General features: G+C 39.7%; 1 protein-coding gene and 1 non-coding gene across 6 annotated transcripts in view; one reads left to right on the forward strand and one right to left on the reverse strand.

The window, feature by feature from the left end:
• Nucleotides 1-23,647, forward strand: part of FREM1 (FRAS1 related extracellular matrix 1) — a 166,710-nt gene that overhangs the window by 46,313 nt on the left and 96,750 nt on the right. For 3 of the 5 annotated variants that reach the window (XM_064381468.1, XM_064381473.1, XM_064381479.1), the window contains exons 5-8: nt 589-785; nt 6,551-6,874; nt 9,693-9,801; nt 9,975-10,774. In XM_064381468.1, the coding sequence (XP_064237538.1) occupies nt 589-785; nt 6,551-6,874; nt 9,693-9,801; nt 9,975-9,979 (635 nt within the window). In that variant the 3' untranslated portion in view covers nt 9,980-10,774. Of the gene's footprint in view, nt 1-588; nt 786-6,550; nt 6,875-9,692; nt 9,802-9,974; nt 10,775-12,379; nt 12,512-16,191; nt 16,537-17,570; nt 17,714-23,647 lie in introns of those variants that run through there. The other 2 variants (XM_064381455.1, XM_021675936.2) reach the window with 1 other exon arrangement.
• On the reverse strand, nt 7,629-7,734 carry LOC135277287 (U6 spliceosomal RNA). The gene has a single exon (XR_010344911.1). It is a non-coding gene; the product is annotated as a U6 spliceosomal RNA (small nuclear RNA).

The following is a 23,647-nucleotide window of genomic DNA, read 5'->3' on the forward strand; positions in this document are numbered from 1 at the left end:
AACAAGGGTAAAAAATACAGTTGTTCAGAGATGTGAAGACTGTTAGAGAGACAGTTATAGTTTTCAGTGAGAAAGAGCATGTTGGTTCAGGTGATCAAAGAATGTTTAAAGGAAGGCTTAGTGAAAAGACTAAGTGGACCTAGGAGGATATGCAGGATTTGAATGAGTGAGAGCCACACGGGGAGGGGGTTTCAGTGAGCAGACAGTTTAGCAGAGATTGTATGACAGAGACATGGAAGCTGGTGCTGTAGAGGAAAGACCGGAGCTAGACTGTGGAAGGCCTGCAGTGAGTCACTGGTCTATTTGTCAGAGATGTTCAAGTCTCAGAAAACACATTTTATTATATTTTCTCTCAGTTTAACTTTTGGTGGGTGAGGGCATGGTGAGACACCTGATCAACTGTTTTGTAGTAAAGAAAATTACAAGCTTTCAGAATCATGACAAGCCACCCAGTGAATGATTGGAGGGTACATGAGTGTTCTTGAGGCAGTGAGAGGGAATAAGTATTCATGGGAGGGAGCACTGGTTTTTAAATTTCACAATTGTTTTGTTTAAGTGACTATCTTAATCTAATGCTGTACCTTCTAGAACTGGGAGCAAAACTCAAGTGTCCAGGTGGAAGCTGTACCCCAGGATTAAAGAAAATAGAAAGCCTCAAAGTGAGCTGTGAGGAGTTCCTGCTAATGGGGCTTCGTTATCAGCATCTGGATCCCCCTTCACCCAACATCGATTATATCTCCATCCAACTGGACCTCACAGATAGCAGGAGTAAAATTGTGTACAAGGTAGAGTTTGGGTTTATGTGTGGGTTCCCCCAGGATTCACAGTAAGAGAGCCAGTTACATGGGGGTGCTCGTGCCAGCTCTCGTGCCAGCTGTCATGCCAGGGAGAGTTCCTATGTTTTGGGGGTGAAACTACCAGTGACTCATTGGAACTGCAGGCTTATTGGTTCTGCTGGTAAGTGCTTAAAACAGTAGTTTGTATATAAAATTTCCCTTCTCTGGTTCTCTTCTAGGTCCACTATCACTACAGCGATTTGGGAAGAAGTGGGGCTAGTTATATGTTAACCTTCTTCCTCCTTTACCTCCACTACTCTTCAGCTGTCGTTTGATTTTTTATAATACCTTCTCTTTGATGCTTCCTCTTGTCCCTCTTGAAATCAGGGGGCCCACTCTGCAAGGTCACAGGAAACTAGTGGGGAGGAGAATCTCTGTCTCATGTTTATGTTTGTCACAGATTTGTCACCCTTCCAGGCTTTGGGATGAAGGGCTGGCTCATCAAGGAGACAGGCTCCCAAAGACCTCCTGCATCTTCCAATTGCTTTTAATTCTCTTGTCTTTCCTTCTTTTGATCTCTCTATATTGAAATAATTGGATTCCATTTATTGGAAATATTTAACGTGCTGTGCTGCTGATTCATGCACTCTATAATTTGTTTATTTGGGAAACCGGGGAAACTGTGTACCTGCTGAAACAGCTCAGATTTTGTGCTGATGAAAGATGATCCAAGATGAGTTTGGAAATACTTCTATCTTTCACAATCTGGCTTCTCACAGGGATTTCTTCTAAGGGGCCCAGTCAACTATTGAACATTATTACTCCAAGGAATTGATATGACAAGGAATCATAAAGAAATGATAAAACAAAATAATAGAATTGAGATCTGGAAAAAAACTGTGAGGCAGACTAGTCAAACTGATCAGGTAAATCACATGGATAGCTTTTCAAGGATAAATTTCTGAGTCCAGCTAATAGTTAAGAGCATGGACACTGGGCACAGATTGCCTGGGTTCAACCATCTATTTAATTAGCTGTGTGACTTTTGGTCTCATTTTCTTCAACTTAAACTGGGGTTAATAGTACCTACTTCTTAGAGTAACTGAGAGGATTCAATGAGAAAATACTTATTACTTGAATGACATAAAACTTGGCACATAGTAGTGCTATGCATATTGCTGGTTTTAAAAGTCACCCAGTAAAAAGCTCATCAGCCAGGTTTGCAAAATCAGACTGGGTTTAGCTCAAGCTTCCTGTTTTATAGTGGTGGCCCTGAGGAGTGACATACTTTGTTCAGACAGACCTACATACTAGGTCTACAGACAACTATCAGATGTCTTCTGTTTGGTTTAACACAAAAACTCCTTTCACTTTTAATGATTTCTTATGTCCGTTGAAAAAATTGGAGCCATTTTTCTTTTTGACCAAATTTTCTCATTTTTTTCCTTGCTAAATAAAGCCCTTGAATAGGGCTTTATTTGTTTATATTTAAAAATCTATTTTATTGGGAGTTTATCCCTTTACCTTCTTACTTTGTTTATTATTAACCTATTCCATAGCTTATTTCGCATGTCATAAAACAGATTCATTTATGAATATAAAAGTAATAGGCTCACTGCAGAGAATATTAAAAAAACACAGAAAGCAAGATAAGAAAATAAAAGTAGCTGTATTCTACCATTTTTACATACACACACACATGCACACGTGCATGCCAGAGTTGGTTTTATTTTATGAAATCAAATTTATACTCTATGTGAAGTTTTGTATCTTGTTCTTTTGTTATTTTTATGGTTATACAGTCAATTCTCATCATGTGACCAAATAACCATTCACTCACAATTTCTTCTAGATTTTTAAAAGTCTCCTTCCTTACATTTGCCTTTTTAATCTACCTGAAATAAAATTTTATTACATGATGAAATACAAGGAACAGTTTTTTCCAAATAGCCCAACTTTTCAACACCATTCATTGGACAATTAACTTGTTTCCCATTGATTTTAGATGATCTTCTATTGTATAGAAAGATATAATGTGTACAATTTCAAGGCTAGCTCTTTTGTTTTTTAGATTTACCTACTTATTCTTTGTCAGTCTCATATTATTCTAAACATAATAGGCCTGTAATTATCTTACAGGCAAGTTCTTGCTTATCACTTCTCTTCAAAATTTTCATAGCCATTGTCACCTAGACTTAATTCCAAATAAATATCATTAAGTTATTTATGTTAGTTTCAAAAAAAGCAGCCCCTAAGGATTTTTGTTAGTATCCAGTTAAAACTATAAATTATTTGGGGAAAATTAGAATAATGAAACATTGATCATATAGAGTCTTTTCATCCAGAAATGAAGTATCTCACTTCATTTGGACAAAGGTTCTTTTATATGATTCTGTAAAGTTTATAGTTTCCTTCATGTAAATTGAGCATACTTATTAAGTCCAGTCCTAGGCTCTTTGTTTTTGTGAACCTATTGTGAATAGAATATTTTTCTCCCATTATATTTTCTCATTGGTTATTTATGATAAATAGAGAAGCTATTTTTGGAATAATTTTCTTGTATCTGGCTTCTTTCCTAAATTCTGCTATTTTAAGAAATTCTCAATTCTTTGGGCTTTTAAAGACCATAATTATATCTTTCACAAATGATGATAATTTTGTTCTTTCTTTTTCTGTAATTATTCTTATTTTTGCTCTATTCCCCACTGGGTTGAGCAGAACAATATTAAATATAATGTTATTTATAAGAATTTTTGTCTCATTTTTAAAAATATATATATTTTAATTGTGTTTTAGGTTTTGTGGTACATGTGAAGAACATACAAGATTGTTGCATAGCATCTCATATTTTTTATTAATGTCAATTGTCCACATTGAATTCATCTTTGAAATGATGTGGTCTCTCTGCTTTTTCCATTATGTGATAAATTTATATCACCCTTTTCCTTTTAATCTGTCCATGTAATTTTAAGTGACTTTCTTGTAAGGTACATATAATTTGGACATTTTTATGGAATTTCAGAATATTTGTCTTGAATAGGGAAATGCAAACTTTATATTTGTGGTAGTAATAGACACACTTTTTTCTATCATGTTTTATGCTTTCTTGCTAACTAAAAAAAATTGTCTGGCAAAATATAGGGGTTTTTTTGCCTTTATCTTTCCTTATTTGACAATTCCTTATCACATTTTATGTTTCATTTGGACTTAATTCTAAACTTAAAAATATTATTAAGCCTACATTTGTAATATATACAGTCAAAAAATGAAGTGAACTCTCATCTGCATCCTCTGTTTGATGAGAATTGATCCAATTGTTCCTTTCTCTTGGCAATTGTTTTGTTTATATAATTTGCAATTTCAGTTCTAGCATATGATTTTTATACCTTATTATAAGCAGTAGGCTCTTTCAACATTTGTATCCATTTTATTAACATGTTTAAAATAATATACTTACTTAGACTTGACTCTAGACTCAATTAGTCTTAGCGTTCAGCACCAGTCCTTTTAAATCACAATTGACCCACTCTTGAGTTTTCTAATTACGCATCTTCAGAGAATTTTTTCCCCAGTGGCACGTGAAGAGTAGATACTCTAAACCCTGGGACATCTCAGTATATTGTCCACCTGGCTTCATCAACCATGCAGTGGGAAGGGGAGGGGTTGATGGTCTTCTCCTCTCTTCCTTTCTTGCAATTCTCTTTTCTCTGACCGTTGCTGGTTAGTTTCTGAGCTTTCAGGCTTGTGGCAGGGGTGGTTTCGGAGAGTGGGAGGGGGGATCTTACTTAATCAGTCACTGATGAGATATGATTTTGTGATCTCTGAGCCTAGTAGTTGTCTCAAGCTGCATCTTTGTCTTAGGGACAAATTCGTGGTTTCTCTGGAGAGCCCCATTGGTCTATCACTCATAGCTCTCTCAAGAGGCTGTATTTCTAGTCTGAGTTGTCACTTGCAATTTCTCCTTTAGCTCCTAGGATTTGATTCAATCTCCAGCATTTTGTTACTGGATTTTTGGCCTCTGAAGAGAGGTTTCTGAAGTTCAGGGTCCAGGAAAACCCCAGACCAGCCCTCTGCCCACTTGGCCCATATCTGGGAGCATTTATATGTCCCTTGCTGACACAAACAAGAACAGACTGATTCTGGCAGAGCTATCATTATTTTTCTGCTTCCAGCCACTTAGCTTCCTCAGATATGAGCCCTGCATCAGCTCTCTGTGTGTGCTGCAACCGCAAGAAACACACATTAAGGGACAGGGGATATAGCATTGCCCTGCTCTTCCTGCTCCATGCCAGCATGTGATGTCGAAGGTTGCGGAAGTAACTGAATACAACACCCCAGAGCACTCCTCTCTCCTGATCAATGTTTTTCTTACCTTTCTCAATCTTTTTATATTCTTATATGGGCAAGAAAGTTCTGGAGTGTGGAACTAGTTCCAAACAACTTGCTTTGTAAATTCTGCATATTTTACTACCTGTCTTACATTCACTTGGAAATCTAATCTCTTTTATTGGAACTTTAGCATTCTGTCATACACAGATTACAACTCCTAGCCCAATTGTCAGTGTTAAGCAGTATTGGATTAATGTGAATTTGATAACTGAGCCTAGTTCTCTCAGCAATGAGATAGGTCAACTCCCATAAGAGCTATCATCTACTGCTATGAGGATTCTTTTTTTCTTCTTTTTAGTGACAAAGTCTCACTCTCTTGCCCAGGTTAGAGTGCTGTGGCATGATCACAGTTCACCATAACATCAAACACCTGGGCTCAAGTGAGCTTCCTGCCTCAGCCACCTGAGTAATTGACTATAGGTATGCACCACAATGGCTAGGTAATTTTTTTATTTTTACCTTTTTGTAGAGACAGGGTCTTGTTCTGTTGCCCAGGCTGGTCTCAAACTCCTGGCATCAAGCAATCCTCACACCTTGACCTCCCAGAGTGCTGGGATTGCAGGCATGAGCTACCATATCTTTCCCTATGAGGATTCTCTCTGCCCATAGCACTTGTTGAGGTCTTAGACCTTGTGGCACAATTTCACGGTTTCTTTGAAGGGTCTCTTGCTCATAGTGCTCTCATTTTGGGAGGATGCATTCCTACTCTTAGTGGTCACTTGCAATCCCCAATACCCAGCCCTTGCTTGGAGATTCAGGGTTTTGACTAACTAGACAACCAAGCAACTATTCTTCATTTGCATGAGAACCAAATCTTAAAGACATATTTCCTTCATCCTTCCCCTGCCCCCTTTAAAACTACATGACAGGAGGTAAGGAAGGTGGCTGGAGGTGGTTGTTGGTGGTTGCCAGACTGCTAAGTGCCTACTTTGGCTATTTCATTTGTTCTCACTTAATACTTAGGAGTCTAGTATTAGTATTTTCATTTACAGCTGGAAAGAAAATGAGATTTAAGAGTTAAGTAACTTGTATAAATCCACACAAATTAAAAGAGTTGGAGATAGAATGATAAGCACAGTTCCTTCCGATGCCAAAGTAGGTGCTCCCTTCTTCACCTGGCTGCATGTAAGAGTCACCAGGGATCTCGAAAAATACTGGTTTTCTGGTCCCCTTTTTGAAACAATTAAGGACCTCTGGAGACGGATCCTAGTTACCAGCATGTGTTTAAAGCTCCCCAGGTGATTCCAATATGCAGCCAGGTTTCAGGTCACCTAGAGGTCACATCCTCTAGGCTGTGGCTGTATTGAATATTATGCTATTGGCCCTGTATGATATTGCTTCATTCATATTATTTCCTCCTTTGTATTTTCTTTCTCCTTCAAAAGTCAGAGAGTGCATGGCTGCCTGTCTATATCAGAGCTGGAATTCCAAATCAGATTCCAAAGGCTGCGTTCATGGCCATGTTTATTCTGGAAGTGGATCAGTTCATCCTGACCTCCTTGACTACATCAGTTCTGGACTGTGAAGAAGATGAGACCCCTAAACCTTTGCTGGTGTTCAACATTACTAAAGCCCCACTTTGGGGCTATGTGACTCACCTGTTGGATCACACCAGGCAAATCTCTTCATTCACTTGGAAGGATCTCAGTGACATACAGATCGCCTATCAGCCACCAAACAGCAGCCATTCTGAGAGGAGACATGATGAGGTGAGGAGAGACAAAGGTTCCAGCCTAGTCAGAAGTCACAGGGTTAGTTAAGAAGCCCCTATCTTGAACCCTCAGGTTCTTTTGTACATTCATCGCCTCAGAAAAGAATCAATCACTGTAAATCAGGATGCAAACTAACTGCCCAGAGGAGCCAGGCAGGTGGGGTCAATGAGCAAACCCCACTGAGGGGCACTGAGGCAAACTGAAGCAAGAGCCAGCCTCTCAAGAAGCAGCTGCCACTCAGCTTGTGCCCACTGCTGCCCTGTAAGGATACAAGTATGCCCACTGTTGCTGTAGCACTCATGTGCCAAGAGAAGTTGGAGAATGATACACTTTTTGGTAAAATGCTTAAATTCTTGAATATAGAAAACAAGTAAAAATTGTAGTGAAATGTATTGTGCCAGCTACCAAATATTTCTGAGGGCCACCTTTGGCCCAGGGCTCACCAGTTTGAGAACTGCAGCAGCCTTCCACAGCCTTCCTGCATCACAGAGACCACTGAAGTTAGAGATGGCTTATGTTTACAATTCTTTTATCTAAAAAAAATGTTTTGATGTGTTTCTTCTTTTTAAGTTCTGGGGTACATGTGCAGGATGTGCAGGTGTGTTACATAGGTAAACATGTGCCGTGGTGACTTGCTGCACCCGTGAACCCATCACCCAGGTAGTAAGCCCAGCATATATTAGCTATTTTTTCAAATGTTCTCCCTCCCTCCACCCCTCACCCCAGCAGGCTCCAGTGTGTGTTGTTCCCCCAAAATATGGAATGTTTCATGAATTTGTGTGTCATCCTTGTGCAGGGGCTATGCTAATCTTCTCTGTATAGTTCAAATTTTAGTATATATGTTGCCAAACTGCCAAAGTGAGCACACAATTCTTTTTTTTTTTTTTAGATGGAGTCTTGCTGTCACCCAGGCCGGAGTGCAGTGGCACGATCTCAGCTCACTGCAACCTCCACCTCCTGGGTTCAAGCAATTCTCCTCTCTCAGCCTCTCAAGCAGCTGGGACTGCAGGCGCACACCACCATGCCCAGCTAATACTTCGTATTTTTAGTAGGGACGAGTTTCACCATATTGGCCAGGCTGGTCTTGAACTTCTGACCTCATGATCCACCCGCCTTGGCCTCCCAAAGTGTTGGGATTACAGGTGTCAGCCATGGCACCCAGCCCACAATTCTTTTATTAATCAATTCTTTTACTCTTTTTTTGTGAGAATTTTTTATGGGAATCCTTAATTTTAATTAATAACTCAGACTCAGGATAGGAGATCCCATAGTCTCATTTGATAACTAATTTCACAATGAAACACTGTCCATCAGGAAGGTGCTACTTCTATCTAAATCCCTTTTGCTTCAGGTTCAACCTCTTTCCTCTGGTTTTGTACTCAATGGGAGTGGAGGACAGCTGGTTAAAGTCTTGCACGTCATAACGCGTCACATACTTAAAGACCTACCAGCAACTTGATTCAAACAGGATGGAAATTTTAAACCAGCAGACTGATACAGACTTGAGTTCAAGTTTATTAAGAAAATTGAGTGTCCCTGGGGTTACCAAGTTGTCCTCTATTGTAATGTAGGCATTTTCAGCATGTAGCCTCAAGGGGAGACAAAAGACTTCAGGCTAGAAATGCTATGCTTTGCCTTCTGCTTTTATTTCCCCCTCTTCATCATAGTCCCTGGCCTCCCATGCCTTCCCTGTTAGGAAATAATTTCTCATTGCGCGTCCAGTCTTCCTTGGAGCTTACAAATAGAGCACCGCTTTTCTGGCCGCTTCCTGGCACATTGTATAATGTGCTCTTAAAGCAGAACCTGTGCAGATGTGTGATTTTTTTTTTGTTAGATGGTAACTCAATTTTTTCAGTGGAGATCACACACTTCAGGTTGTGTAGACTGGAAGCCCTGGGCCAGGGGCCCAACTGAATACATATTTACATTACGCCTCCAAAAAAGACACCTTCTGCCCATGGAGTTTCATTTTCAGTCTGTTGCTTTGGCAGCCTTGAATCAGTTTCTTTTGTTATTCAGTATTTGCTGATATATTGCTATCTGATTATTTCTCTTATCCTCTCCTACCAACCACATGTTCTTCAAAAGTAGGGAGTATGCCTTGCATTTCTGTGTTAAACCTCATTCTTCTCTGTCAACATCTGGTGCAATATATACACAGTGCGTAACAAAGATCAAAATTCACCACATAGCCCCTACTTATTAGTTGTGAATTTCACGAAAGCAAAGTTGAAATATTTAAACATTTGTCTAGTGGGATAGATGTCTCTAGATCAGAGTTTCTTGATAGTAGCAGTACAACAATTGTCGTTTTGTATCAGATAATTATTTGTTTGGGAGGCTGTCCTGTGTACTGTGGGATGTTAGTGTCCCTGGCCTCTACCCGCTAGATGACAATAGCAGTCTCCCACACACCCACTTCTGAAACCAAAAATGCCTGCAGACATTCCCAAAAGTCCTCAAAGGGGACATCACCCTTAGTTGAAAATCACTTCTCTAGATCTTCTACCTTTGAGAGAGATTTAAGTGACTGAATGTGGGAATGAGTTAGTCTCCCGAGCCAGTGCAGAGACACTTCTCCAGTATATTACCAATTTTAGATTCTTTTACATAGAAGAAAATTTAAAAATACTGCTAAAGTAAGGAACAAGATCTAGAACCTGAAAAATTCAAATCAGGTTGTCAAAAATGAGATGTAGGAACAGCAGACACCTGAATCTCTGTTTGCCTCTGTGTGTGGGTATGCTCCAGAATTAATACCACTTTACCCTGTAACATTTCAGTGTGTGGCTCACTTGCACCTGTTTGTTTACAGGTAGAATTGGAGGTATACGACTTCTTCTTTGAAAGGAGTGCACCTATGACAGTCCACATCTCCATCAGAACAGCAGATACAAATGCCCCCCGTGTATCCTGGAATACAGGTAAAGCTTGATATAAGACATCAAGCAACATAGCCCTGAAGGGAATACAAGAAGGTAGATGGGTCAGGAAAGAAAGGTAGTTTTATTCCTATTTCTTACATGAGGCAACTGAAGCCCAGATACATTAAGGGCATCAGATAGTAGCTTTTGTTTTTTTTTATTCCTACTGGCAGTGTGAGAAATTTAAATCCAGGATTCCTGTGTCCTGAGTCCAAGTTCTTTCCCCTGCTGGAGATATGACAAAAGGATACCTTTCAACTGAATGAAGCAAAAAAGTGACTGTTTGTGCTATTGAGCTGTAGTGGGACTGAAATCTCCAACTCAAATTGTTCCAAGGGATTGGAGAAAGGTTTAGCTTTTGTAATCCATAGTCTATTTTTATGTTGGGCTGCATGGAAACTAAAATACACAAATAAGAGCTTTAACTGCTTTAAAATGTGCCTTTCTATGCTTCTCAATTCTCAATGGACTTATGTGATCAGACGTAAATGTGGAATGTAAATGGAGATTTTTTCCATTCTCACTGATCCCATCAATACTGTTTGAAATATACTTATAAGCAGTGGTGATAGATTGTATTAAGGGGAAAATATCTGTGTCTGATTTAAATCCTCAGGTGGCAGCTTAAACAAGCTGCTTGGTACATATGTACATGTGGGTATGTGTTTGTATGTATGCGAGTTTCAGTAGAGATAGAGAACATCAGATGAACAGCCCTGATTTATAATTCTGGCTCTATATACTACTCTACGTCTGTCAGGAGGGTAATGAGAGAAAAGATGGAATTGGTAAGCTGACGTTTAGGAATAATCACGTTGCAGGAACTCCTGCTTGAGCGTAGAGACAGAATAGTCTCTATGTGTATGTGTGACCGGTGACATCCAGGTTTGTTCAATGTCATTTTGGCTGCTTTGAACATCAAAACATTCTTTAAAAAGAATCCTTTTTAAAATAAATGTTTGCTTATTATGAACTTGATCTGCATCATCATTGAAATTTGAAGAATACTTTAAAGTTATTATTTCACCATGAAGATATAACCAATGTTAGTATTTTTTTGTATACATTTCTAGACTTCTCGATTGTTCCTCTGCTGTGTGCTCCATGACACCTTGTCCTGTGCACTCCTGGCTTCCAAACCCCTACTGCCAGTCACAGAGATTCTTATGCACTTTCCTTCCTTCTTTCCTTCCTTCCCTCCCTCCCTCCTTTCCTCCCTCCTTCCTTCTTTCCTTTCTTCCTTCCTTCCCTCCCTCCCTTCCTCCTTCCTTCCTTCCTTCCCTCCCTCCCTTTTCTCTCTCCCCCTCCTTTATATATGTATTAGCCCAGTTCCTCTAGAAAACAGACCCTGAGGCAGATCAGATGTACTAATCCTATGCTGAAATCAAGAGTAGGGGAAAACGTAGCATGGCTGAGCCGGTCACAGCTTTATAAGATAAAGCAGATTTATCTGTACTGCCGATGTCTCCAGGGAGGAGATGGAACCTCTGTGTCTGGGAAGAGTTAAAAGTGGGGTGGGGAAAAGGTCAACAATCTATTAATGGTCAGTTCTTTCCCATTTCCTGTCTTTAATGGGTTAAGGTTTACGTCACTGCATGTTAACCCCCCACATGCCCAGATTGTGTTACCTGGCCCCTCTTAGCAGCCATTGCACACACTCCCTGGGTCCCCTGGTGCAGGACCTGACCAGTCACAAGTTTGGTCCTGCCACCACCAGAGGGCAGTGGAGGTAGCCGGCTGCATCAGAAGATGATGCAGTGGAGGCAGGAGGGCTTTATAATGTTGGAGACTGGGAACCCTCTTGGGGCAGCTGCAGCTAGAGAACAGGCAGTTGGTTGCGGCTGGGGTGGTGGGTGAGGCTGGCAGATATGAGGGAAGCATAAGATAGGTCCAGCAGCACACTGCCTTGTGATTCGACCAGCTTGCTCTGTCCCTTGCAGGATTCTCTGCGATCTGTTGTAATATTGGGGTTAATAGTACTAAAAATAAAAATAGTACTAAAAATAATAGCAAATTACAGTTTCTTGAAAAGCTTTTAAAGATCCAGTATTCAGATGGTTTCATGAGTGGAAATTCATTCATCTTTTCTTAAGCAGGCATGTTGGCATGTCATAGAATTTGCCAACGTCTTTTTCTTTTTTTCTTTTACTTTAAGTTCTGGGATATATGTGCTGAATGTGCAGGTTTGTTACATAGGTACACATGTGCCATGGTGGTTTGCTGCATCTATCAACCCGTCATCTATGTTTTAAGCCCCGCATGCATTAGGTATTTTTCCTAATGCTCTCCCTTTGCTTTCCTCCCACCTCCCTGACAGGCCCTGGTGTGTGATGTTTCCATCCCTGTATCCATGTGCTCTCATTGTTCAGCTCCCACTTATGAGTGAGAACATGCAGTGTTTGGTTTTCTGTTCCTGTGTTAGTTTGCTGAGAATGATGGTTTCCAGCTTCATCCATGTCCTTCCAAAGGACATGAACTCATTCTTTTTTATAGCTGCATAGTATTCCAGGGTGTATATGTGCCATATTTTCTTTATCCAGTCTGTCATGCCAACACCCTTTTCTCCTTTCTCTCATAGGTCTGAATCTCCTGGAGGGGCAGTCTCGAGCCATCACTTGGGAACAGTTTCAGGTTGTCGACAATAACGACATTGATGCTGTCCGGCTAGTCACCGTTGGTGGCCTGCAGCATGGATGGCTGACATTAAGAGGTGAATGATCCAGCTTGATAACCTAGCAAAGAATCTAAAAGTATTTTCTTCAAAAGTATATTTAACAGATATATGTAGCATCTCTTGGGTCCCATTTCTCAATGAAATTGTCAAATGCAGAAAATCTGGAGATCTTGAAACCATTGACTTTTGTGTTCAAATGCTCAGATCAATGTCTAACCATTTATAAACAGTACCTTGTGTGTGGCTCATTGTTTAAACCTCAGTTTTGCTTTCTGGATGCCGTGCAAGGCTCCTTCTAAGTTTACTCCTTAACCAGTTGTTTTTTTCCCAGTTGGAGGACAGTGTTTTTTATTTTTCTACTTCAAAAAACTATATTGAAAAATTAGGCTGGGTGCGGTGGCTTACGCCTGTAATCCCAGCACTTTGGGAGGCTGAGGCAGATGGATCATCTGAAGTCAAGAGTTCAAGACCAGCCTGACCAACATGGTGAAACCCCATCTTCTAAAAGTACAAAAATTAGCTGGGCATGGTGACGGCAGACTGTAGTCCCAGCTACTAAGGAGGCTGAGATGGGAGAATTGCTTGAAACTGGGCAGCAGAGGTTGCAGTGAGCCAAGATCACACCACTGCACTCCACCCTGGGCAACAGATCAAGACTCTGTCTCAAAAAAAAAAAGAGAAAAATCAATGCATAATGAATACTTTAGTAATAATGATATTATGTTATTAGAAGTTGTCATAGTTTAAAATAAATGAATTTATAATTAATCTATAGGATAATAATTAACAAGGTAATAATTCTAATAAATGTAATATTTATACTTTATGATAAAATAAGCCATTCCTTATAATGAGCTCAGAGGATTTAATTCAATTATCTTCTTAGTTTGCCTAACTGTAAAGCAGAAAGAGAGCTCTCATTTTCATTTGTGACTAGGGAATTCTGGAATCAAAGCAAAATGATAAATGTATGATACATCCTCCCGCTTAATCCCAGGATACTGGGAGGCCAGTTTAAATCTGGGTGTATCAGTCAGGGTGGGTGTGCAGTTGTATGTAAGAGAAATCCAAGTGCAGTGGCTTGAAAATTAATTATTTTCTTCATGTCTTTCAAGTTGGAAGACACAGAAGGAACAATGAAAGAAGTCATGCCGTGAAAGAAGTGTGCTCTATTTAAAAAGTTTTCCCAGGAGCACAATACAACAATTTCCACTTAGATTTTCTTATCAAACTATGTCACATACAACTCCTTAGTGCAAAGGAGTTGGGAAGACTGAGTATTTTTTTTTTTTTTGAGACAGAGTCTTGCTCTGTTGCCAGGCACCAGACTGGAGTGCAGTGGTGCAATCTTGGATCACTGCAACCTCCGCCTCCCAGGTTCAAGAAATTCTCCTGCCTCAGCCTCCCGAGTAGCCAGGACTACAGGCACGTGCCACCATGCCCAGCTAATTTTTATATTTTTAGTAGAGACAGAGTTTCATCATGTTGGCCAGGATGGTCTCGATCTCTTGACCTTGTGATCTGCCCACCTTGGCCTCCCAAAGTGCTGGGATTACAGGTGTGAGCCATGGTGCCCTGCAAGACTGAGTGTTTTAAAATGACCGTATTGCTATGCAAATACAACTAGGATTGTGGTACTAAGAAAGAAGCATAACGTGGCTCTTGGGCAAGAAAGTGTTAAATTGTTTATTCCTCTAAGGTCTTTAACATAGCTGCATGGTGTGAAGAGAGTAATGGCCATTAAGAATTGTACATCTCTGGCCAGGTGCAGTGGCTCATGCCTGTAATCCCAGCACTTTGGAAGGCCAAGACGGGTGGCTTACTTGAGGTCAGGAGTTCAAGACCAGCCTGGCTAACATGATGAAACCCTGTCTCTACTAAAAACACAAAAATAGCGAGGCATGGTGGTACATTCTTACAGTCCCAGCTACTTGGAAGGCTGAGGCAGGAGAGTCATTTGAACTTGGAAGGTGGAGGTTGCAGTGAGCCAAGACTGTGCCACTGCACTGTACTGCAGCTTGGGTGATAGAGGGAGACTCTGTCTCAAAAAATAAATAAATAAATAAATAAAATTATAAATCTCTGAAGAAAACAAAGCATGTTTGCTAATACTATAGAAATGAAATGGGGAGTGGGAGCCCATGATGCAATGATGTTCCAGGTTCAGAGGAGATAGAAAATAGTATGACATGACTATTTATTAAGCATTTACTTTGTGGCAGATACTGTGCAAAGCATTCTGTATACTTTATCTCATTTATCTCATATCAACTTTATGACATTGGATACTATTATTATTCCCATTTTACAAATGGCTAACCTGAGACTTAGAACAACTGACTTATCTAAGGTTATACACCTAGAAAATGGCAGAACTGGGATTTGAACTCAGTCTGTTAGAGATCAGAGCTCTAGCTCTTGGTCTTTGAGCCAGTAATTTTCAGATGGGCTTGATAACACTGGTTGTTGCTTCCTTCCCACCCACCTCTGAATGTCTAATTCAGCAGGTCCAGGATAAGGCCTGAGAATTTGCATTTCTAACAACTTTCCAGATGGTACCAAGGCTGCTGGTTTGAGACCACTCCTCTAAGAACTGTTGCCGTGTAGAATGGTAGCAATTAACTGAAGAATAACCAACATTTTTTGTAGGCTTACTATTGCTTAAGTTTTCTCATTCTTGCCATGGATTATGAGGTATTTATATTAGTAAGGGTTCTCCAGAGAAGACAGAATGTCTGTCTGTCTATTTCCCTACTACCTACCTACCTACCTACCTACCTACTTACCTACCTACCTATCTGTGAGGTGATTTATTATGGGAATTGGTTTATGTAATCTATCTATCTGTCTATCTATCTACCTACCTACCTACCTATCTATAAGGCAATTTATTATGGGAATTGGCTTATGTAATTGTGGAAGCTGAGAGGTTTCATGTTAGGCTGTTGGAGAACCAGGAAAGCCCATGAAGTCATGAGCATTAGTCTGAAGGCCTAAGAACCAGGGAAGCTGATGATGTAACTCTCAGTCGAAAGCCAAAGGCTTGAGAAGCTAGGCAAGGGGAATGGAGAGAGTGAGTGGGGTGGAGGGAGGTGGAGGGTGTTAGGGACCCATGGGGGTGTTAGAGAGTGGCTGGTTTATGTTCTAGAGTTTAAAGACTCAAGAGCCAGGAGCTCCAGTGTCAGAGGGCAGAAGACGGAAGGAAGTCAGAAGGCGGAAGATGGAAGGAGAGAGAGCATTCCCCTTTCCTCTGCCTTTTTGTTCTATTCAGTTCCTCAATGGATTGAATGATGCTTGCCCACAAGGGTGAGCATGATCTTTTCTCAGTCTACTGATTCGAATGCTAATCACTTCAAAAAAACAGCGTCTTCACAGAACCACCCAGCAATAATGTTCTACCAGTTGTCTGGGCATTCCTTAGCCCAGTCAAGGTGATGGAAAAAGTTAAAACCATCACAGTAGTGTTATCCAGGTTTTACAGATGAGTTTCATAAATTAGATACCTTGCTCAAATCTGTACAATAAAAATGTTGCAGCCAGTATTTAAAACTAGACGTATTGTTCCTGAACCCACTAACAATCTGTAGTTTTTCCAGGTGAGGGAAATACAGGCTGCACATTTTCCATAGCAGCCTCTGCTGTAGTGATGCTTTTCTCACAGCTGCTGCTCCTGCACCTTCTCGCTCAATCTGTTCTATCTCTGTTCTCTCCCTCAGGGGGGAAAGGATTTCTCTTTACCGTAGCTGACCTCCAGGCTGGAGTTGTTCGCTATCATCACGATGACAGTGACTCCACCAAAGACTTTGTGGTCTTCCGGATATTTGATGGCCATCACAGCATCCATCACAAATTCCCCATCAACATCCTTCCCAAAGATGATAGTCCCCCGTTCCTCATAACCAATGTTGTGATTGAACTGGAGGAAGGGCAGACCATCCTGATCCAGGGATCCATGCTGCGAGCTTCGGATGTGGATGCCAGTGATGACTACATCTTCTTCAATATCACGAAACCTCCACAGGCTGGGGAGATCATGAAGAAGCCAGGGCCAGGACTGATAGGTAAGTTCCGGGCAGTTAAGATCATTTGAATGACATTTACTCTTCCATGGAGAACCTTCTATGTACCCTTCTGGGTTTGCTGAAATTGTGTCAGAGTTTGCATTAAGGTGAACATCAAGGTTCTGAAGTAAGATAGTATTTTTATTCCCATTTTATGATGAGGAAGTCTGAGATTTAGGAAAGTTAATTTGATCTATCCAAGCTTGTACATCTACAGATTTCCAGAGCTGAGCCTCAAAGTAGCAATTACACTGTGAAAAATTAAGTTGGCCAAGCAAGGTGATACAACAAATTAATCTAAAAGGAGATGTTTGGACTAGTCTAGATTATTGATAATTTCATGAACAACATTTATTTACATTTTGTTAGAATCACTTCATAACTACTTCTTTTTTTTTTTTTTTAAGACGGAGTTTCGCTCTTGTTACCCAGGCTGGAGTGCAATGGTGCGATCTCGGCTCACCGCAACTTCCGCCTCCTGGGTTCAGACAATTCTCCTGCCTCAGCCTCCTGAGTAGCTGGGATTACAGGCACGTGCCACCATGCCCAGCTAATTTTTTGTATTTTTAGTAGAGACGGGGTTTCACCATGTTGACCAGGATGGTCTCGATCTCTTGACCTCGTGATCCACCCACCTCGGCCTCCCAAAGTGCTGGGATTACAGGCGTAAGCCACTGCGCCCAGCCCCATAACTACTTCTTAAAGTAGATAGATCTGGAGTTTGACAAAATAGGGATCAAGTAAGTAGTTAGTGTTACTTTGTATATTTGAAATAAGAGTAAGTTTCTTGAAAATATTTTTCTAATGATAATTTTTCCATATATCGAGACAGATGTAGTGACTTTAGTTTTCCTGCTTTATTATTTATTATTTTTCTGCTTTATTATTTATCTTTCATGAAAACATTTAATGCCGATTCCTTGGGTACATAGAACATACTAGACATAAGACTTTTGAAGCTAAGTTCAGTATCATTTTACCTTGATATTTGATAGACTCGTACAAAAGTATGTGGTATTTTATGGACCCAATAGGCTATCCTGTCCCTGGCTTCCTTCAGAGGGATTTGTTTAATGGAATCATTTATTATCGTCACTTTGGTGGAGAAATCTTTGAAGATTCTTTTGAATTTGTCCTGTGGGACAGCCATGAACCTCCAAATCTTTCAGTGCCACAGGTAAGAGGCCGTTTCTGAACACTTTCCCAAAGTCTTGTGCACAGGTATCAATTCTGGGAGATGTGGTTAGAAACCACATGAAAACAGGTTTCAAGGTTTAAAGTTTGGAAAACAATGAATTCAATAAAATTAAGCAGATTTCTTTGGAATAGGACTACTAAGATCCTTACTTTTTGAAAGAGTTTTACATGTATCTATGTATTCAGTGTTTCAAGATCACTTAACTATGGGACCCTTTTATATAGAGCACCTCACAAAGTTTTCTTGTCTCCTGACTCTCAAGAAAACATTTATTCTGTATGTGGTGATTGAATTGTAGGTCCTAGAGTTAGGCTGCCTGAGTTTCCCTCTTGATCTTGACACTGACTAACTGGTCAACCCATGCCCCAGTTTCCTCATCTGTAAAGCAGATAAGAGTAGAACCTTCCTTTAGATTTATTGTGAAGGTGAGATAATACATATAAAGTACTGAGAATGTTTTGGTATATAGGAAACAATAAATACATTAGCTACCATTTATTGTTGTTTTTAAAGATCTAAGAATTTCTTACTACCTCTAAAGGATATAATTTAAATGTATAAAATGTAGAAATATGTTTAAGCAAACATTACCATACAGAAACTACAGAAAGTGGAGTCCATATAGTGTCTGGACAACTGTAACAGACTCCTTGAAAGGAGAGAATGGTTGATAACAGAGATTTTAAAAAAGAACAGCTGAAATTAAGTGATCACCTGATATGGTTTGGCTGTGTCCCCACCCAAATCTCATCTTGAATTGTAACTCCCACAATTCCATGTGTCATGGGAGTAACCCAATGGGAGGTAATTGAATCATGGGGGTCGGTCTTTTTCATGCTGTTCTCGTGATAGTGAATAAGTCTCTCGAGATCTGATGGCTTTAAAAACATTTCCTGCACAAGCTCTCTCTTTGCCTGCTGCCATCCATGTAAGACGTGGCTTGATCCCTTTTGCCTTCCACCATGATTGTGAGACCTCCCCAGCCATGTGGTGTGGTACATCCATTAAACCTCTTTCTTTTGTAAATTGCCCAGTCTCAGGTATGTCTTACTATGTGAGAACAGGCTAATATACCTACTAAGTACAGTACTTTTTGCTAGGCATTTTGTTCCTATTATCTTGTAGATAGCATGCATATGGATCCAAGCAAATCTTCAGCCTGTTCTAGAATGACTGCTTAAAAGCAAGTATCTTATTTGTTACATGATGCCCTCCCATAATGTCACGGACACTGACATTAGTTAGTGCTTAGATGATCGAGCTATTCATCTGTGTGCTAAGAAAAGTATAACAGAAGGAGATGATCAGGAAAAATGATTCCAGAGAGCTGATAAATGGAAGGCAGTAGGTGATCCCTATTAAGAAGAAATTGAGAATGAATGAGAAAACTCAGTTCATCTACTCTCTGACTAACAAGTCAACTCCTTTTCAAATAACATCTCCCTCTTTTTATCAATATATTATATGCCATTTCTGGATTACATTTTTGTTTGAAACCTTAGTTGATTTGATAGTTCAAAATGGTAACAATTAATAGGATTTACCTCTAAATCTTCTGTGTGTCTATCCAATCTGAGTTATGTTTCTGACTAGAATACTGTATCACTTTTAACAGCCTATAGGCCTTTTAAAAGATAGAAATTACAGGACTTCTTTTTTCTTCTTTTATTGTTATATATTATATAAATCATGTCGTTCATATACACAAATATAGATGGAAACTTTAGTACAGCATAAATATTTCTGAATCTGGGCAAATTGGTCAAACTAAACTCTGTAGATCTAGTTATAAGTTTATTCCCTATGATGAATGGGTTTCTAAGATACTTATTGTGTTTTTCTATGCTTTCATCTTCTTAATTTACATTAGAAAGAGAAAGAGAGAGAGAGAGGGAGAGGGAGATCTACACATTTGCTCTCTCTTCATCACCACGTATCTTTGGCCCCTAAATATTTATCCAGCTCAGACTTGTGTACCTGCCTCTCTGCCTGACATCTTTACATGTATGTCTCATCAGCATTTTAAATTTATTATGACCAAAATACATTTAGCATGTGTTCCTAAAAACCTGCACAAAATGACTGTAGTTGGAATTGCTGAAGTCATCCCTGACTCCTTTCTCTAATATCTGCACAACCAATCAGTCAGTAGGTTTTCTAAATCTGCTTGATGAGGTTTTTGGATCTATCTCTACCTCTCCACCTCACTGTCATCACTTCAGCTTCAGCCTTCATTTTTTTCTGGTCTAGATCATCCTTAGAACCCCTCCCATGGCCTTTTACAAATAGAAGTGATTAACCAAATCCTTATAGTTGTGATAAATTAAAACTCATTGATACAGTAGCAGTAGTCTAGTGAAATTAATCTAGCATCTGTTTTTCCCCCATTCTCTGTCTTCTGGTTGGTGGTAGCTTTGGCTTAGTTCCTCTCCAGACTATGGACTTGCTCTCAGCTCTAACATTACCTGTTCCAAGAATCCTCTGATGAACCGATTCCACAAACCATCAGGCTGGATCAGCTTGGCCTTTTATATGCTCTGGTGTCTGTTTACCCATACCTTTGTTATCGAACTTTCTATAAAGTGAAACCACTATTTCTTTTATTGAATCAACTCTCATCTCCTTGGTAGCAGGGACCCTGAATTATTCATCTCGATGTTTCTAGACCTAGATATCTGATTCAGTGTAGACACTCATGAAATACTTATTGATCACAAAATGAATTTTGGTTCTTTCAACTTTTACTGAAACTAGGAGGAAATAAAAAGACCCAAACATTTGGTAGGGACTAGGGAGGGAATGAGATGGGGAGGTAATAAGTGTAAAGCTTTATTCTTCAGAGTTTCAGAGAAATAAGTGTGTGAATGCCAATAAAACAAGTATTTTGTGTGTGTGTGTGTGTGTGTGTGTGTGTGTTGGCAAGCATTTTTATATTTAAAACTCTGATATTACCAGTGAAACTCTAATTTTTAAGGAACTCAAATGATTACCTGGTCTATTTGATGTTTACATCCTCAATTTGGACAAGCATCTAGTTATATCCTACAAATAAAAATAGATTTAAAATATTCAACAAAATTCATAACTTTCAGCTACTCAACTAGAAGTTCAGATAAGATGATTACCTGATGGTTGCTTTTGTGATCAGAAGATTCCATGGTTTTGATTTATTTTGATGTTGTGATGGAAGCACAGATCAGCAATGCCAATTTTGACTACAACAATGGTATTCAGAATACCCAATACAAAAATGATGATAATTCTTTTTGAAATTGACACACAAACCAAAAAACCAAAATATGGTTAAGCTTTTTTCTATGACATGAAAAAGACTAGAACTTCAGCTCACCAACCTACAAGCTGTCCTCCCTGGGGCAAATGAATTAACCCCATTTGGGGCTCAGGTTTTTATCTCTGAGCATTGGGAATAATAACCATGACTATTATTAGCAAAGTGCTATCTGGATCACATAAGATAGCTAGTAGCACAGTGAGTACCCAGTACTTAGTAGGTGATCAATAAATTAATTCCCTGTCTCTATCTTTCATGACTGTTGCAAAAGTTTACACCATGTTTACTATCCATTGTGAAGCATTTCAATAATTAAAAATTAAATCCAGTTATCAAAATAAAGAAACACAATGGCAGTCATTTTTCTATTTTCCTAGAGTCTGTGTCATGACTTTCCCCCCGCAATTGTAGTGTTTTGCTAATCTACAAAGTTCAGAAATTCTCTGTGGGACCTCCCAGCCATAGTGTAGATCAGTGAGGCTCCCTTTAATTGGAAAACTGGATTTAATAAGGAAACAATAGTTATTGTGTCTTCAAAGAGACCATTTTCCATGCCAATTTATTCTCCAATGTGTTCTTTGTGTAAAAAGAATGTACAGCATGCTTTCTTATACCCTTGTGGTAATTCTTGGTGGGCACATTTGTGTGTGTATGTGTGTGGTTTTAAGGAGCAGAGAGTTTAATAGGCAAGAAGGGGTAAGAAGGAAGGAAGAAGATGGAAGGAAGAAGCTACCCCTGAACAGAGTTGAGGGGGGGCTCCAAAGCCGAAAGAGGAGGTCCCCAACTGTGGTGGACCAGCCAGGTATATATGCAGAGGCTGGAGGAGGCTGTGTCTGATTTGCATAGAGCTCAGGGACTTGGTTTGACCAGGCATGTCATTTACATGGGGGTGGGGGTGGGGTGGGGAGTGGGAGTGGGGAAGGGGAGTTTGGGTGGCAGGTAGCTGGCCCTCCCACCCTAACCTTTTACCCACCCTAACCTTTTAATATGCAAATGTGGGGTGCTGTGATGTTCTACTGTGGGGATATGTGGGACGACCATGTTGCCAGAACGTGGGGCAAGGGCAAGAAGGCGCACAAATCGCCATGTTGGGTGGACCCAGTTTCTAATGGGCAGCATTTGTATATCAAAGGTTGCTGGCCTGGTTCTAAGATCCGGGGCTTTACCAGAAACTTTTCCAGCCCCAGGCTGTTCCACTTTTAAAGCATCAGAGATGCTTTAAAAGATGAAAACTTCCCAAGGGCCCCTTTTCTTCTCTATCTGCCTAAAATAATTTCTTTTTCTTAATAACTCCTACCATATTCCTCCCTGTGGTAACATCTCACTAACTGCTGTTAGGGGGTTTTGGGCAACAACTCTTTCTGGCTACTTCCTCCTGAAAAGGGTCATTGAACGGGGAACAGCAGCTAGGCCTCCTCCTGGGGTTGATTTATTGGTCTTTGGAAGAATGGTGTGTCCATGTGTGGTTCAGTTTGTAGTACCATTTGGAGTTTGATTGCTTCTGGGCGAGAAGAAACAATTTGAGTTATAGTACTGAGTATACAGTGTCCAAATGTCAATACAAGACATATAACCAAGAGAGGGCTTAATAAAAGGGTTAACCAATTCCATAAAGAAGACTGGAATTTATTAAAGAGGGATTATAGCCACCCAGGGCTGAAGCTGGCATTTTCCCTGAGCCTGTTAACAATTTTGATTTGATTTTTAAGTACCTGTAGATTTTCCTTTACTTTACTAGGTGTTAATCCAAAAGCAGCATGTTTCATTTAAAAGTGCATCACTAAATCCAATAAAAAGTCCTAGCAGACTCAGTGATAGTAAAACTTTTATGCTTCCTTTTTGTCAGTAACGATTATCCCAGTTATAAGGATAATTAAGTGAAATACAACAGCAATGGAAACTCTCTGTCCAATATTTCAGTTAGAAGGTGCTACTGTGTATAACCCTATTGCAAATAGTAGAGTGAGGACAGCAATTCCCACAAGGGTGGTGTGGTAGATAATTTCCATCTAAAATTTTACTTGCCAAGTTATAGAATTCCCCTTTAGAGATCTATGAAGTTCCTTGATTTTATTTTCCCAAACAAAGAAAATTCCAGGTTATGAGCACCTTGCTCACTTTGATTACCTGGCAGAATTTGCAAGATAATTGCCCAGAACTAGCATATTGATTCACATTTTTACATTACTCATCCTTTTTTTTTCCCAAGCTGCAGAAGATCACCACTTGATTCACAGGAATAAGCAAGGTTAGTCTAAAATGTAGGCAAAAACTTAAAAACAATTAATGAGACTAAGATTTAATGACGTATGATAAGCTTTGGGGCAAAATTTTTCTTTTCAGTCCTCATTTTTGGTAAAAACTAATTATGAATAAACTTTAGTCTTATACTTGGCCTGATTATTTGCATAAAATGGATCAAGAATGACTATTTTTACATAGGCCTTTTGGAGTGGCTTTGATGAAACTCTATTTCACAAGCAATTTCAGATAAGACTTTTAAAGCCGAGCCCAGCCATGGGTTTGTGTCCTCTAATACCTGTGAGTTGGGTGATCCTCTCCTCTTGAGGTCCTAAGATAAACTTGGAACTTCCAGACCTGTTAGAAAGTGACATTCTTTA

The sequence above is a fragment of the Aotus nancymaae genome, unplaced genomic scaffold (assembly GCF_030222135.1).
Source record: "Aotus nancymaae isolate 86718 unplaced genomic scaffold, 86718_ANA_hifiasm-v0.15.2.pri h1tg000003l, whole genome shotgun sequence".
Classification (NCBI taxonomy): Eukaryota; Metazoa; Chordata; class Mammalia; order Primates; family Aotidae; genus Aotus; species Aotus nancymaae.